This window comes from Enhydra lutris, unplaced genomic scaffold, assembly GCF_002288905.1.
Source record: "Enhydra lutris kenyoni isolate GAN:26980312 unplaced genomic scaffold, ASM228890v2 scaffoldscaffold3, whole genome shotgun sequence".
Classification (NCBI taxonomy): domain Eukaryota; kingdom Metazoa; phylum Chordata; class Mammalia; order Carnivora; family Mustelidae; genus Enhydra; species Enhydra lutris.
The window spans coordinates 30,812,534-30,829,036 of NW_019154087.1; the positions used below are offsets into that span (position 1 = coordinate 30,812,534).

General features: G+C 43.7%; 1 protein-coding gene across 1 annotated transcript in view; it reads left to right on the forward strand.

Annotated features, from left to right (window-relative positions):
- The first annotated feature begins 6,866 nt into the window (after positions 1 to 6,866).
- LOC111154698 (tetraspanin 5) overlaps positions 6,867 to 16,503 on the forward strand; it is a 168,980-nt gene continuing 159,343 nt past the window's right edge. The window contains exon 1 of the mRNA XM_022514545.1: positions 6,867 to 7,139. Coding sequence (XP_022370253.1) covers positions 7,059 to 7,139 — 81 coding nt within the window. The 5' untranslated portion in view covers positions 6,867 to 7,058. The remainder of the gene's footprint in view (positions 7,140 to 16,503) is intronic.

The following is a 16,503-nucleotide window of genomic DNA, read 5'->3' on the forward strand; positions in this document are numbered from 1 at the left end:
CATGAAAACATGTTTGCCTTGTAAGAATGGAAACACAGACTGATGCCTGGTAGAAAAGGAAAACACTCAAGGGCTAGAGATATGGGGTGATGAGGTTAGAATCTTGACTGAAAACCACAGCCTGGAAATTGAGATGGCCTTGCCTCTGTTCTGAGAGAGGATTTCTTGGCACTATTTTTGGGCACTGGAAATGGAAGATATAATAGGTTTGCGTTTTTTCTCTGCAGAATGAGATCAATCACATAAAAATATTTGTTAATGAAGAAAATATATCAAAATATTGACAATAGTTTTCCTTGGAAATGTTGTCATGAGTGAGTCTTTAAAAATCTTTTCTAAATATTGTGTAATAAGAATGTTATTTTTGAAATCAGAAGTTGACGTTTTTCTCTGAAAAGTTCAGTTTTAAGAGGTCACAGAGTATTATTAAGACTTTTTTTGGGTCTAAGCCATAGAAATGAGCACTGACTAATTTAATCAGGAAGAAAATTTCCTGGGAAGAAAGAAATTAGCTATGGGAGCAGAAGGAGGGTGGAAGAAGCAGGAAGATCCCAAAGGTCTGAAGGGCTTCCTGGGTTCATGTCCATGCATTCCAGGTGGTTTAGTGTGTCAAAATGTAGCTTCCTCATACTTGCTCCCTCTGAAGGTGAAGGAAGGGCATGGCACCTTGATTCACAGGCTTAAGCAACTCTTTCCAAAGCAGGAGGAAATTGAGGTGGTATTTGCAAAAGAAAGAAAAATCAAATTGATGCCTGTTCTGTCATGTTTTGTAAAAGAATCTAACTGTACAAGCAGTTATTAGTTGAGTTTAAAAAGTGAAACAATTGTGTTGTACATATACTTGTTTAATCACATTTTTGAGACAAATGTACTTTCTTTTTCCATCTTCCTGGGGCTCTGAAAGCTAATCTTCTTTAATGGTATGTGTGGGTATAGGGTGAGAGGGGCGTGGGGCTGGTACTGTTCCTGGGGGTGCAACTGTTCACAGAAAAATATAACATTTTAATTTAATGTAACATTTTCAACCAAAGCAAGCACAACAATTAATCCATTAAGTATAATGAGAATACGTTTTAATTTTCTATTATGGCTCATTAAAAAAAATTTCAAGTTGACCTCATTTCACAATGGATTTGAGGTGGGATGACCCATTGTCTAATCAAGGTTCTTTGATTTGCAAATGTGAGGAGCCCATTTCCACCAAGCTAAAGCCAAAATGGGATGAGATGGAAGGATTCTATCTAAAAAAAATCTCATAAAGCTCAAACACAAGATCCACTTGAAGAACTCCAGAAGTAGAAAAGCCTTTAGCAGGGCGGGAAGCCTTTCAGAGGACAAAATGCACAACCAATCACGTGGCCCACGCTGTCCGAGACTGCTGTTTCTCTCAGCGTTTATGCTTCCTTCCTCTTTCTGCAGACAGAGAGAGAGAAGAGAGAGAGAGTTTGGCTTCCTCCCTCCAACTCTCCTAAAAACATCACTGCCATTTCAGTCACATGAAGGGATCCTTTTGCTACTGAATCCCCTCGAAGGAGACAGACTCTCAGGCAGGCCAGGCGGGATCTACACGCTCCCATCCACTGTGAAGTCCAAACATGGCTGGAGGTGGGGAAGTGCTTTGTGGTGGAGAAAGGCTGAGATGTGCCCTGTGTTATTTAAGAGAGATGGGAACAGTTGGGGAAGAGAGGAGAGGGGAGGGAAAAATAGAAAATGAGTGTTATGAGGGAAATATGGAAAGGCTGGGGATGATTTGGGAAGAGAAAATCCAAGGGCAGGAGAGAAGCTCAGAGGAGAGTGTTAAAGTCAGGGTACTCTCGGCTGCCTGAAACTGAAAACCCCTCTCACAGGGCCGCAACCAAGCAAGTCTCTCTTATGACAGGAAGTCCTGAGGTAGGCTTAAGTCAGCCATGCCACAATGTCATGAAGGCCTAGGTTCTCTTCAGTTTTTCTCACTCTGCTATCCTTGTACAGTCTTTACTGTTAGATTATATGTGATCCAGGTGTTGTATCCAAACACAATTAAATCCAAGGCCAAAAAGACACCATCTCTTAGATGTGAGGGACCTCTCAGCAGATTCTCCTCCTGTCTCATTGGCCAGAATTGTGTCACAGCCCATTTCTGAACCAAACACTGGCAAGAGCCAAGTTTGGCTTAGAAGGTCAAGATACCCCTTGGAGCCTAGCGGGGTCCTGGTCTTTCTGGAGCATATGTTGAAAGAGGAGGGACACTGGAACACTACTCAGGTTCTGAGAGGAAGGAGGCAATGGGTGAGGGGAGGTAACCAGCAACGCTGGCTGCATAGAAGGAAAAGAAAGGACTAGAGGAGCAGAGAGACAGAGAGTAAAAAGAGAAAGAGGAGGGAGGCAAAAAGGTGGACAGAAGAGTGAAACAGACAAGCTCATTAAATCTGGTGTCTTAATCTGATAAAATGTTGTTGTGGTATCTTGCTGTTCAGCTATACAACTATTAGAAGAACATGCTTTAGTTGTTCTCACTGCCATTTGAAAGGCTGATGAACATTTTGTAATTAAACTTATTAACCATTTTCAACTTCAACTTCAGAATTATAGAAGAGATGGCCATAGCAGTCTCTGGGGAGAAAATTATTCTCTTTCTTTTCTTTTTTTTTTTTTTTAAAGATTTTATTTATTTATTTGACAGAGAGAGATCACAAGTAGACAGAGAGGCAGGCAGAGAGAGAGAGAGAGAGAGAGGGAAGCAGGCTCCCTGCTGAGCAGAGAGCCCGACGCGGGACTCGATCCCAGGACCCTGAGATCATGACCTGAGCTGAAGGCAGCGGCTTAACCCACTGAGCCACCCAGGCGCCCCTTCTCTTTCTTTTCTTAAGATCAAAATTTATTGAGATGTGAAAAAATTGTGATGAAATAAATACAATGATTACTTAGTTGTTTAGTCTTTATTTAGTTATTTATTTAAAGATTTTATTTATTTATTTGTCAGATAGAGAGAGAGAGCAAGCGAGCGCACAAGCAGGCAGAGTGGCAGGCAGAGGCAGAGAGAGAAGCAGGCTCCTCACTGAGCAAGGAGCCTGATGTGGACTCCATTCCTGCACCCTTCCAGGGATCAGCCCATTATGTGGGCTGAAGGCAGCGGCTTAAGCGACTGAGCCACCCAGGCTTATAAAGACTTATAAGTAAGTCTTTATTTATAATCTTATCTTTGCAATTATAAAAGCAAAACATTAAGAAAAGTTAGAAACCAGAAACATGAAAGCAAAATCACACAACCACACAACACGTGACAATCCCACAGCCATATCTGTTATTTGGTGAGAACTGACTCCCAACTTATTTCATCTAATTACATAAAATTTCATAAAGTCATTTATTTTTCAAAACAGTTATATCATGTAAATTGTACACATTTCAAAAACAAACAAAAGGGTTTATTTAAAAAAAAAAGCAAGTCTCTTTCCCAATATATCTTTTGGTTTTCCAGTCTGCTCCCCAATCCCATTCGTAACATCTATTAGCAGTTTCTGAGTTTCTTTTATTTTCTTCCATAGATAACCTACCCATTAACAAGGAAATATATATATATACAAATCTTCCAGTCTCCTTTTCCAACATGATTTTTTTTAACAAAATGGTAACCTACTGCGCATGCTGTTTTGCACCTTTTTCATGTAACATTACTTTGAGATAATTCCATATACAGTGCCCTTGAAATCTAACATAATGTATTCACATTGCCACATACTCTTTATAATCATCATCCCTAATGGTTATAAAAGGTTTGAGTAAATGATTCATCCATTTGTTTAAAAAATATTTATCAAGCACCTGCCACATTAGCAAGGTGCTAGTGATTCTAAGATTAAAAGGAGATGGGGCACACCCTTGAAGGAGTCACAGCAGAGTGGAGGAGACAGGCAAGGAAACAAGTAATTACAGGTAGTTTCCCAGTGTAAAATGCAAGAATGTAGGAGGTATTGAGGGAACAAAAGAAGGAACCTTGAAAATGCTGGATGGGTGAAATAGGTGAAGGGGATCAGAGCACACTTACCGATGATGAGCACTAAATCATGTGTAGAGTTGTTCAATCACTTATTATACACCTGAAGCTAATATAACACTGTATGTTAACTATACTGGAGTTTAAAAAAAATGTTGAGGATGAATAAGAGGAGTCAGCTCAGCTCATAGACAAAGAGCAAGGAGAGTGCTTCAGGCAGTGAAAGCAGTGCCTGCCTCAGTGCACAGGCAGAGAAAAATGAGGCGGTATTGTGGTCCCCATCCAGGTGACTGCATGTATAGTCCCTGCTCCAGGATCTTTAAGCTGCGGCCAAATCTTCAATAAAAATAATGGTATGATGTACAAATTGCAGTATGTAACTTTTTCCACGTTTTGGAGTATTTCTTTGGCTAGATTCCCAGAAGTGGGACTGCTGAGTCAAAATGTAGGCACACCCTGACCTGGGACACAGAGCCAAAATGCTTTCCGAATGGATGGTATCCTTTCAATATGACACCTGCAATGAGTGAGGAAACCAGTGCCCCTTATCTTCATACCTTTATCATTAATTTGTTTTAATATCTATTTCTTTGGTTACTGGTCAGGTCAGTCATATCCACATCACTTCCTTCTCTTGCTTCGACGTTGAGAAATACTTCTAGTTAGAGGTTTAACAAATACCGTTTTCTTCTGTTACTGTGTGTAATTCATAAATACCCCTAGAACTTACTTTTGACATAGGAAATGGGACTTAAACTAGACCCTCCCCACCTTCCGCATAACTGATGAGTTATCTGAACTTTTCCTTCTCTGCTGATTTTTATTTCAAAGATAAATCCTGCTTAGAGATCAACTCAGTCATTTGGATCTAACTGGATCTAATTTCCAGTCCTTTTCTGGATTGCGTCACCTTTGCTTAAGGCAGACCTTTCCTCTGACTTACCCAGGAATCTGTAGGGACTGTTCTATTTATATATAGCAAGATTTACAATATGGCAGAAATAGGTTAGGGTAAAACTTGTATGTCCTTTCCTAATAGTAGGGAATGGCAGACCTTTTAAGCCTACTAGACTGGTGGTTAGTGTGCTGTGTGCTTTGGGCGGGTGGAGGCCACTTGGGGGTGAGGGGAGTGGTTCTATCATCCGAAGGGCAGAAATCCTTGCTAGCCAGTATCATAGTTCTGTGGTACCGAATGGAGAGGATCTCCTGACGCTTCCACCTCTGTGGGTCCCCCGGGACCTCAATATAGCTTCCATCCCTCTCAAGGCAAGCATATCTCAATGGGTGGTGGTTTATTGCAAGAAAAAGTAACTTCTCACCCCTCCAAAACTGGATTATAGGCTGTCAACTAGCTAGCTTATTTTTGAGAAAAGTGAGAGGTGGGTAACCAGAGAAACCCTATGCAAAAGGTTCTCAAACGTAAGCGTACGAAGTATCATCTGGGGGAACTTAGGAAACACGCACATTTCTGTGTCCAGGTTACAGGGGTGGTGCTGGAAAACTTTCCGGATCTCAACTCTTTCTGAAGCCTGGAAACAAACAAAAAACCACCCCATAGACATTTACACAGAGTTCTGAGCTGTTCATTCTTCTACCATGAGATACTGGTACCCGCTCGCCAGCACCTCTGAAAATGCTTCGAGGAGGAGGTCGGATATGCAACCAATGGGCACACGTTATCAGGTAGCACTCTCAAAGAGTTTCCAGCCACTCGTTCTATCCTTCCCCAGAGGTCACACCTTAATGGTTTATGATGTATAATACTAATTCCGATTTCCCAAAAGACCGCCTGGAACTTCTTCCGAATTGCTTCTTAGAGTTAGGAACCAGTCAAGGTCTTCGGCACTATTTCGTCTCCAGGGGCATTTGCTGTTTGTTATTGCAACAGACCCTAGGGCGAGGATCGTATCCAGGCCGGGACTCCTTTGAGCCATCTCTTTCCTCGTCCGCATTTCTGGGATGCAGCTCATTTTTCCCGCAGGTGGGGAGGTTGGGCTGGAGCCACACTTGGATTCCCGAGACGTTCCTTTGCAACCCTCCCAATGGGCTCCCCCCATTTCCCGTCTCTCTATTCCTCTCTTTTCCCCAACACCCCCCCTTCCCTCTTTGCTCCCAGCAAAGTCTTCGACCGCTCTCCGCTCCCGCTCAGTGGCCGCGCGTCTTCTCCTGTAACTATCCCATAGTGGAGGAGGGGGCGTGAGCGCGGTTACACCCGGAAGGGAGCTCGGCCGGGGGCGGGGGCTCGCGGGATCCGCACTCACCCAGCCCTCTCTCCCCCGAGCGACCCTCTCCCCCGCGTCCCTCCCGATACTGTCTGCCGCAGCGGGTGGTGGAGAGGGACCCACTGCTCATCAATCCCGGTCACTCCGGCGGCGGCTCCCAATCCTCGTGCTCCCCGGGCGCTCTTCCTCTTCCCTTCCGCCTGTCATCCTCCCCACCTACCCTGCTGCAGCGCTCGGGGGTCGGCGGCGCTCCGGGCTGGTCGGAGAAGGGGCGGGGAGAAAAGGAGCGGGAGGAGCGGAGAGCGGTGACAGGAGGAGGCGGTGCGGCTACGTGGTACCGCGGCGGCCCGGGAGCGCCCGAGCTCGTGCGCGGGCGCGCGTCTCGCAGAGGCTCGGGCGGCGGGCGGAGCTGCGGGCGGAGCGAGCGGCGGGCGGAGCGAGGGGTGGGAGGGCGCGCGAGCAGGCGGGCGGGCGAGGGAGTAGCGTCTTCAGCAGCATCTGCCGCGGCTGCGTTTGTCCGAAGCTCAGAGGCCGACGGACGGACCTATCGCCGGGCGGACGGACGCGGGCTCTCGCCTTGGGCTCGAGGCCAGCTTCGGCGAGGCTCGGGGCTTGCAGCGCGCGGCTTCTCCGCCAGCTCACGGCCACCCCGGCTCCGGCGGCCTCGACGCGCAGGGGGCTGAAGGTGCGGGAGCCGCTCTCCACCGGTCGGTCCCCGCGCGTCTCTCAGCCCCGGCCGCCGCGGCGCGGCCCGGAGCTGTGTCCCCGATTCCCTGCTTCCCTCCGGGCTACTCTGAGCAACGGTGCTCCCGGGCTCCAAACTCGGGCTGCCGGGGCAAGTGTCTTCATGAACCCAGAGGATGTCCGGGAAGCACTACAAGGGTCCTGAAGTCAGTTGTTGCATCAAATACTTCATATTTGGCTTCAATGTCATATTTTGGGTAAGTTGGAGCGCTTCTGGGGTTTCAACTATTGTGGCCGATCGATCCGCGACGATTTCCCCCCACGTTGCTTGCTGCTTTTACTTTTCGCAGCCCCTCGGGCGCTTGCCCGAGCTTGGAGAGGCATTTGCCTTCTGCCTTTCCAGCTTGCGCGTTGGAGAGAGAAGAAACATTTAATCCTTTTAGGAGTGGGAAGAGGTAAAAGAAAAACCGAGCCGGAAAGGGGGCACCCAGGCCTTGGGGTGGCTTTTTAAGGGGCGAATTGCAGGGATTCAGATGAAAGAAAGGGTTCGGCAGTTTGAGAAATGAGCAACCACACGAATTAGATTTGCTCCCGGTGGGATATGGATGTTGGGCAGAGCGTGGTGTCATAATAGGGAAGGCTAATCGGGCAGAGCCGACCCTGAGGTCCACCTTCTAACAAGCATCTGATTGGACGAGGGCTTGGCTCCGTGTTGCCGCGGCTGGTCTGTGCCATGCTCAGCGTGTATCTTCTTGCACCATCTCGGGCTTTGTGTAGGATGCAGATGCGGTGGTATATGGTTCTGTAATGTACACGTAAATAACGCTTCCTGTGAGCTCTTCCCCTTCAGCTGGAAGGCGCTCCTTTTGCATAATGGACTGGTCAGTGGGCGTGTGGGGTGGAGGGTTTTATTTCCATGTATATATTATTGTCCGGATAATAACAAGTCACCATCAACATGTTTCAGTGTGTTCGTGCCTCACATCCTCCTCTTCTAAGGAGTGACACAGAGCCGGCCGTTTTGGGGGAAACCTTGGAGCAATGCAAAGAGATTGTGTGAGACATGTTTTATTGGGGGTACGAGAGAGTGAATGCTTGAACGCAAGATTCAAACCACGCTCTGGCTTTGCTGGCACCACTGTGTGCTGGGCACCTATTGTAATTAGGCTGGGATGCCTACTCTTTTGTTTTGTTTGGATTCTTTTCCTTGATCTCACAAACGTGTTCAGTAACCAGACAAAGAGTTCACTAGGGCAAGGGGGGAGACAGTGGTCAAAGACTGTGTTATTCCTACCCACCCCTTCTCATCCCATCTCCTTCCTTAGTGGGCATTCCCCCCACCCCCCTACAAAGTAAAGATGGTGGCTGTCTGGGGGTGTTCTCCAAGTTGCTATTCAGTGTAGGTTCACGTATGAGATAAACAATCATCCAGCCGTCGATCAGTAATGCACAGCAGCGGGAATATAGGGCGTGTTTATTTTGATTCTTCTTAATTTTAGTCATTTCCTGCAAATATATTCATGTATGAGAATAGTTATCAACACAGCTCTTCATGTATTTTTTTTCCTATGCACATTTACCAAGCTATTTAAAATTTTTTTTTTCTATTTTCTGTTCAAGTATCTTGCGTTGGTTTGCATGTTTTGCAAAAGGAAATGGAGAGGTTTGGAGATCACTTTCTGTGTCAGAATGTCATCTGTCCTCAAGACTCATAAAGAGAATGGGGGGGGGGCAGAGAACACTAATAAATATTATATGTAGTAATTTACAGGCAGGGTTTTTGTTTGTTCATTTGCCTGGGTTTTTTTTTTTTTTTTTTTTTTTTTTGTCAGAGATTGTACCTGATTCCTGTGAGCCATCACCCCCTTCCTGCAATCAAACACTGCTACAGTGATAGGAAGAAGAAATTATTTTCTTTCTTTGCTTCTCTTTTTTTCCCCTTTGCTGGAAATGTTGAAAAGTGGTTGGTAGTCACATTTCTGAGGGAGGTATTTTGGTTTTATTGGAACTTGAAACTTTGTGACTTTAAGAGTCGGGGACTGCTGAACTGGGACTGGACCTTGTTGAGGTGGTGAGTCTAGGTCTCTTGATTCTACTTGAACACTTGGAAAAGTTGCACATTTCAGCTACCAGGCAACAAAAAGCACCCAGGGGCTTTCTATGCAGTTTCATAGCAGGAGGTGGAAAAGAAATAAAGGGATTTGGGCCTGTTTCCCTGACAGTTTGGTATAATTTTGTATGGTGTACAGAGGAAAATTTAGTATTTTCTGTGGATTAGGTTGTGGCAAAACCATTAGAATTGCAGAGAGCATTAAAGAATTGTGGAATGCTTGCAGAGAGAGTTCTGGAATAGAGCTGCATCTTGTCTGATTTTGAAGATCTTCATTTCTTGGGGGGAGTTTTATGGGAAGCCTGGAAGGAGACCTAAGCTGTAGAACTACAAAAGCTGCCCCAGGCAGAATTGTTAAGTAGAGGCCTTCGTTCCAAGGCTCTCCTCTTACTCTGCTTTTTACACTCCTTCTCCTTCCTTTCTGTGCTTAATGCTTTCCTCCCTGATGCCTGCCGCCGCCCCCACCCCCACCGGTGCCTTTCCTGTTCTGCTGTATGCTTCAAAATTATCCCATGTTTAAATCTCCCAGTTTATCAGTACCATGGTTTTTAGTCAGAATCAGCAGGACGGTAACCCTGACATTCGATGAAAATAATTCAGACTAAGGTGTTAATGACTGAAGTGCTGGGGTCAGTAACTTGGCAAATGCTTCTGTACAGTTGCATGGCTTTGCCCAATGCAGAATCACATCCTGCCAGTTCCTGCCAGAATAGCAGATTCAATGCCACTCTTAACATGGGTATGAAGAAGAGATTGATAACAGAATGGTTTCCTAATCTTTCATTGTCACACGGTGAGACGCTAGAAGAAATTGGAAGTACATTGAGGACCCTTGGAGGTACAGTTCTGGTAAAATAATACTGAACATATGGTATCACCAGCACTACGAGTTTGGTTCTCTTGCTGTTGAGTAATTTGACTCCTTGCTAGTCAGTTAACCGCCCTGGGCCTCAGTTTCTCAGCGTTTAAAATGAAGGAGTTGGATGAGTTATAAGTTTCTTTCTAGTGCTGGCAGAGGAAGTGTCTGTCGAGTTCCAATAGGCTAGGGAAGAATAATAACAAGAGATAGGCACTATATAAAATAAAAATAGCATATATTGGGACACTTGTTAAATTAGACTTTTTCTGTTACTGAGACTTGTCTGAAGATCAATTTTCTTCATATTTTTTCCCCTCAAAGATCCTTTCATAGAACATGCACACACACACACACACACACACACACACACACACACATCTTTCCCTAATTTCTTCTTGGCTTGTTCACTTGCTGGTATACTGTGCATTCTTCCCTGTCCCCACTGTGAATCTCAAATGTGGTCTTGTGAGTCATTAAATATATTTTTATTATTAGAGTACAGTTTTGTGTGTAAAATACGAATCCTTTTATATAATAGTTGTAACGATCTGAGTAACAAAGTCAACATCTTGTACAGATTCCTTTCTCATTAGTTATCACAGAGTGGTGGGGAAAATCTCATTTTCCCTATTTAGTATTGGAAGAACTCAAGCCAGAAGGGAATTGATTTTATTGAGGGTGTTACCATATTTGGACATTTCCTGGAAAACCCTTAGGCTGCTTTGCGGTGGGCAAGGGGGGAGAAGGGGAGTTTTGTTTTCAAGTCGCTTTTGGATCCTGAACCCCCACATCCCATCACCCACCATTAGTAGATGTTTTGCTCTGGGCTCTTTGGGATTTTGGTTCTAATTCTTAAGTGTTCAGAGGCCAGTAAGTTGATCTCATTCTGGTGTTGATCTGTTACTGTATAACAATCAACCCCAACATTTAGTGGTTTAAAACAAAACCAGATTTGACCAGGCTTATCTGGGCAATTGCACTTAGGGTGTCTTGGGCAGTTGTAGCGAGATGTGGCTAGAGCTGGAGCTGTCAGGGGTAGGATGCCCAAGATGGCGTCCTCACATGACTGGGAGTTGCTGCTTTCTTAGACCTCAGCCAGGCTTGTTGGTGGAGCCACCTCCAAGTGCCTTCTTACTGTCTCTGAGACTGGTAGAAGCTTCCAGCCAGTTAAGGCTACACCTCAGGGCTGGCCCCGTGTCATTTTCATCTGTTTTACTTATTAAAGCACACGTAGATCCTGCTCAGTTTTGAGCAGTGGTGAAGAAAGAAGTTCCACCTTTTGATGGACATATGTCAAGGTCGTGTGAATGGCGGCCATCTTTGAAACATACGTTCTGCTGCACTGAGCCATGATTTCTTGTTTATAAAGGAAGGATAACATCTAAAGGAATTGTAATTTCAAGCATTCAGTGAGATAACATACTACCCAGTACAGTGTCTCAGTAATTAACCAATGGTGAATATCATTGTTGATACTGCCTCTAGGCTTTATACTTTCATCCTGTACTACAGAACTTCTAGAATACTTTAGCATCATTACTACCAGGTAGTGATACTATCCTTAAGATCTGCCAAGGAGACGAGGCAAGTGAATGCAGTAAATTTAATTTTTACTTATTAGAAAAAAGCCCCATGGATCACTGGAAACCTTGAATGACTTGGGAAAACCAAGAATGATTTGGGAAAACCCAACTTGTTTTTCTCTTCTCCTCCCAGAAAAACGATTAGAACAGCCTTGGATACTTGAGGCCAAATTTCTCTTTGATGTGCTTTCAAATATTACATTGTATCTTTAAGTGGAGCTTTATCCTGGCTTCATAGCAGAATGTTGTATCTAATTTGTTTCCTCAGGGCTCAAATTCAGAGGGGAGAGAGATTTAGGGAACCTTGGGGGAGCATCAAGTAGGAAGCCTTATCTTATGATTCACTATAAATTGTAAGATGTTCTGGAATGACGATACATCAGCAGTTTATAAGTCATAATTTTTGTTTTAATTTGCTAGACATCTGTTAGCTTCGATGGCAACCATATGGGAGTCTAAATTGCCTTTTGAATTACAGGGAGATGGTAGGAAGAAAACTAAATATGGTTATGAAAGTGTCATATGGGAAAAGTGTAAGAAAGGTGTAGAGACCTCAGTGGGGAAAATAATTGAATATTGGACTTGCTTAGTCTGGCTGCTCACACTTGGGTCAGTGAGAACAGACACTGAAGTATTTACGTTTGATGATATGCTAGAAGACAGAAATGAAGCCAAGGTGGGGGAAAGTTGGAAAACCAAATGATGTTCCACCCACCATCAAATTGCCAAGGTGAGCTCATTTGGATGGATCACTCTGTCTCAGTATGTCCACAATAATAGTTAGCCCCTGGCAAAAGGTGAAAGCAACCTGTATTTTAACAAAGCTTTCTAATTATGATTTTTTTCTTCTAAGCATCTCACAGCATCTTAAAGCATATTGTGACATCTTCGTGACAGATGAAAAAATTGGAGCACAGAGATGTGGGGTGACTTTTGAGCTGTTGGAGAACATGTCAGGGTTCACTTTTGGAATATTTAATCCCCTCTAGTAACGATAGCCCTAGCTTCTCCTTTGAAACTTATTTTAGAAGATGCTTTTAATTTTAAAATAAAACATCAAGTAAGTCACTTACATCTGTTCATAATTGAAAAGTGATAAAGTTTTTGCATATGCCTTAATTAACACCACCCACTAGCACAAAGAGTTAGGATGAAAATGTTAAAGAATATGATTGTATAATAAACTATGTGTAGTCTATTGAAAATTCATAAATGAAAATTGGATTATTAAAGACAATGGAGTATTGAAGACACATGCTTCTTTCCATATGTAACCCTGATGACTGTCTTCCATTTCTAACTTCTGAATCATTATACTTCACATGATTATAAGAGCCTTAACTGCAGGGACTGTCTCTCCATCATTTTCATAAGCCCAGGGTCTAGCACACTGTCTGACACAGTAGGTGTTTAATAGATAATGGTGAAATGAAGGAATTACAAAATCATTGGAAAGTACCTAGGCGTCATCTCCTCTAACTTCCTATTCAGTGAAACATTTTCTCTGTGACGTCCTGCCAACCCGTTTAAGCAGGGATCTGTTTTTTGGACCACGTTTCATTTGTCCTTCAAGTAGATGTAATCTGTCCCTATAACTTCCATCCTCCTAATGTTGGTGATTTTTAATTTTTATTTTGAAACAATCTCAAGCACAGAAAAATTGCAAGTGGTATAATTTGTTTTTATCCTGAATCACTTGAGAAAAAGTTGCCAGGATAATGGCTGTCACACCATACTTGAGCGTATATTTCCTGGAAACTAGGATATTGTCCTAGATGGCCACGGGTACAGCCTTCAAAGCCAGAAAATTACCACTGATCTGTTACCATCGTCTAACCCTTAGACCTCTTTCAAGTTTCCCAGTTGTTCCAATCATGTCTTGTAAAGCAAAGAACCCAGTATAGAACACACATGATGTTTAGTTACCTCCTTCAGTCCTTCGCGGTCAAGATCTTGATACATTTGAAGATTATAAACCAGTCATTTTGTAAAATGTTCCTCGATTTGGGTTTGTCTTCCGTTTTCTTCTCCTTAGATTCAGGCTGCGCATCCCTGGCAGGAAAACCACAGAAATGGAGCTACGTCTGTCTCATTGCATCCCATCAGATGGCACTGATTTCTGTTTGTCCTATGACTGACAATGGTCCCTTGGTTAAAGTCTTGTTTGCCAAGCTGCTCCACCATAAAGTTAGTCTTTTTCCTTTTGTAATTTGTACATATTGTGTGACAGGTTACTTTGAAACAATGTAAATAGCCCAGATCTCATCAGTCCTCGTCAAATTTTCAATCCGTTTTTAGTAAGAGCTTACTGTTTCCTTGTTTTTTCTCAGTGTGTTTTAGTTAAGCTGTTGCTCTCCCTACTTGGATGTTGCAGTTGGTCCCAGGTTTGGCAGTCAGGGATGGTCTTTCTGTGCTGCCTCCCATGCCCATTTACTCCCATCATTTTTTGAGTACTTCTTTGCTTTCTGAGGAACAAGATGTTCCAACCTCATCTTGTAAGTTACTGGTGTGATCTATTGTATCAGCCATTTCTCCAAGGAGCTCTGGTTCCTTTGAATGGCAGATGGTATTTAGAAGCCAAGATGTGGTTGCTAAGTGTGCTCGTAGCTGTGAGGGTATCACCAGCCCTGGGAATTCTCAGTGGACAGAACTGTGGGATATATGTCTGTATATACATATATATGCATGTACATATGTTACATATGCATTTCTATATTTATTTATATTTTGAAACCATGAGTTCAGTGATAACTCACATTCCTCTTCGATACCACAGGGTTTATTCTAAGTTTTTCCTTTTTTATATTTATAAATATCTTCTTCAACGGTGAATTCCTGGCTCCCATCTTTCTTCACAATTTACTTATTTGACAAATTCTCCTAATATGTAGCCAGTCTTCCACAGCTCCCCTGTCCCTCATATGGTTTCCCTCCTTATATGCTGATGTTGCAACACAAATACCATACCCTGCCCCCCAATATGAACACTCCTCACTCTGATCAGGCTCTGATACTCTGCTCTGGGCTTCCACATCCTTTGCCATACCCACCTTTGCACAAAGACCAATCTTGCTTGGTCTCCAGTAATGGCTTTAGGATAGAATTTTTCAGGAAGGAGAAGGAGAAGGCCCTAGGTGACAAAACAAGACTTACCTGCCTTCTTGGTAGCCCTTCATTATTTAAAAAAGGGTATTTTGGGGGCGCCTGGGTGGCTCAGTGAGTTAAATGGCTGCCTTCAGCTCAGGTCATGATCCCAGGATCCTAGGATCGAGCCCCTCATTGGGCTCCGGGCTCACTGAGGAGCCTGCTTCTCCTTCTCCTCCCCACTCAAGTGCTCTTGCTCACTATCTCTGTCTCTCTCTCAAATTAAAAAAAAATTTTTTTAATTAACAAAAATAAAAAAGGATATTATGTCATTCCTAAAACTTCTGTTTTTCATCTTTAAAAGTTCTTAGTTCCTTCATGTATTCTTCCTGTATGATTTCCAGATTATTCTTTGCCCTGGTCGTGATACTCTGCCTGTGGTCCCATTTAGACACACTTCCATTACTATAGCAACCAGAATGGAACACATTCTTCACACACCCTTCCACCCATCCAGAGAGCAGTGGGCTGTCACCCTTGAACTTCCTCTTAAGTCTCTAGACCATGCTGAACCTAGAGGTAGAAGCCTCTGCTACTGCCTGGATTTGTGTTTGAGTAGGTTACTCTCGCAGATGATACTTCAGCTGCTTATCTAAAATATGGGGAAATAATTCCAACATCTCACAGAGTTGTTATCCAGTATTAATTGAGAGCATGCACGTGCTTCGTGAAAGGTAAATCTCTCAGTGCAAATAGGAGTTATTAACCTAAGCTAAAACTGTACAGGCTTTTCCTGGCATCCAGAGAACATGGCTGGCTCAAATTTCTAGTGAAATGAAACCTTCGCTTCTTTTTAGGTGAACTTCTGTTAAGCATGTCTCCCTAGGCTAAGTGCTCATCAGAAGCCCTAACCCTCCAGTTAATTATTTGAATTTAGATATAGCACTATTTATTTATCCCATTTACATATCTTAGTCTGGCCCAGTGGTTTTTAAACTATTGCTACCTGCCAGCCCCAGGCTTCCTTGAGGTGTGACTGGGGCCTGATGAGAAGGATCTGTGACTTCTCTTCCCTCCTGAGGATTCAGCCATTAGGGTTAATATTTTGGGATATCAGGAAGGATTTGGCTTGAAAAAAGGGGTCTGCTGCTCAAATAGACTATTGAAAACCACTGTTCTAGCCTTCAGGTGTTTTTGTGTGTGTGTGTGTGTGTGTGTGTGTTTAAAAGATTTTATTTCTTTAATAGAGAGAGAGCATGCAAGTGGGATAAAGGGCAGAGGGAGAAGCAGACTTCCCACTGAGCAGGGAGCCTGACACAGGGCTGGATCAACAGACTGAGCCACCCAGACGCCCTGGCCTTCAGGTGTTTTTTGAAGCTTGATGGTCAAGGCATGTTTTTTTTTTTTTTTTTTTTTTTTTTAATATTTTTTTTATTTATTTGACAGAGAGAGATCACAAGTAGAGAGGCAGGCAGAGAGAGAGAGAGAGGGGGAAGCAGGCTCCCCGCTGAGCAGAGAGAACCCGATGCGGGGCTCGATCCCAGGACCCTGAGACCATGACCTGAGCTGAAGGCAGAGGCTTTAACCCACTGAGCCACCCAGGAGCCCCTCAAGGCATGTTTTTACAAAATTATTCCTTGCATAGGTCCATCTCCTATGCGGGAATCTCTTCATGCCCAGAAGTCCCTTTCACTACCTAGAGAGTGACTTCTGTAAGATTTGTTGGTATTTCATCTCTTTATAGATATTGTAGCATAATTTGTAAATTTTTAGGAAAGTTTAGTCTACCCTCCAGGGGACCTGATTCAGTAGGTCCTGGATGGGGCCCTGGTATTGTATGTATGTATGTGTGTGTGTTTTGTTTTTGGGTTTTGTATTTTAAATCCCTGCAGGTGATTCTGATGCCCCGCTGACTTTTGAGACGCTCTGGTTTGTTGTTCTTGTCAGGAAGTGGCATCTCTTCTCATTGCTGTCTGGAGGGGACC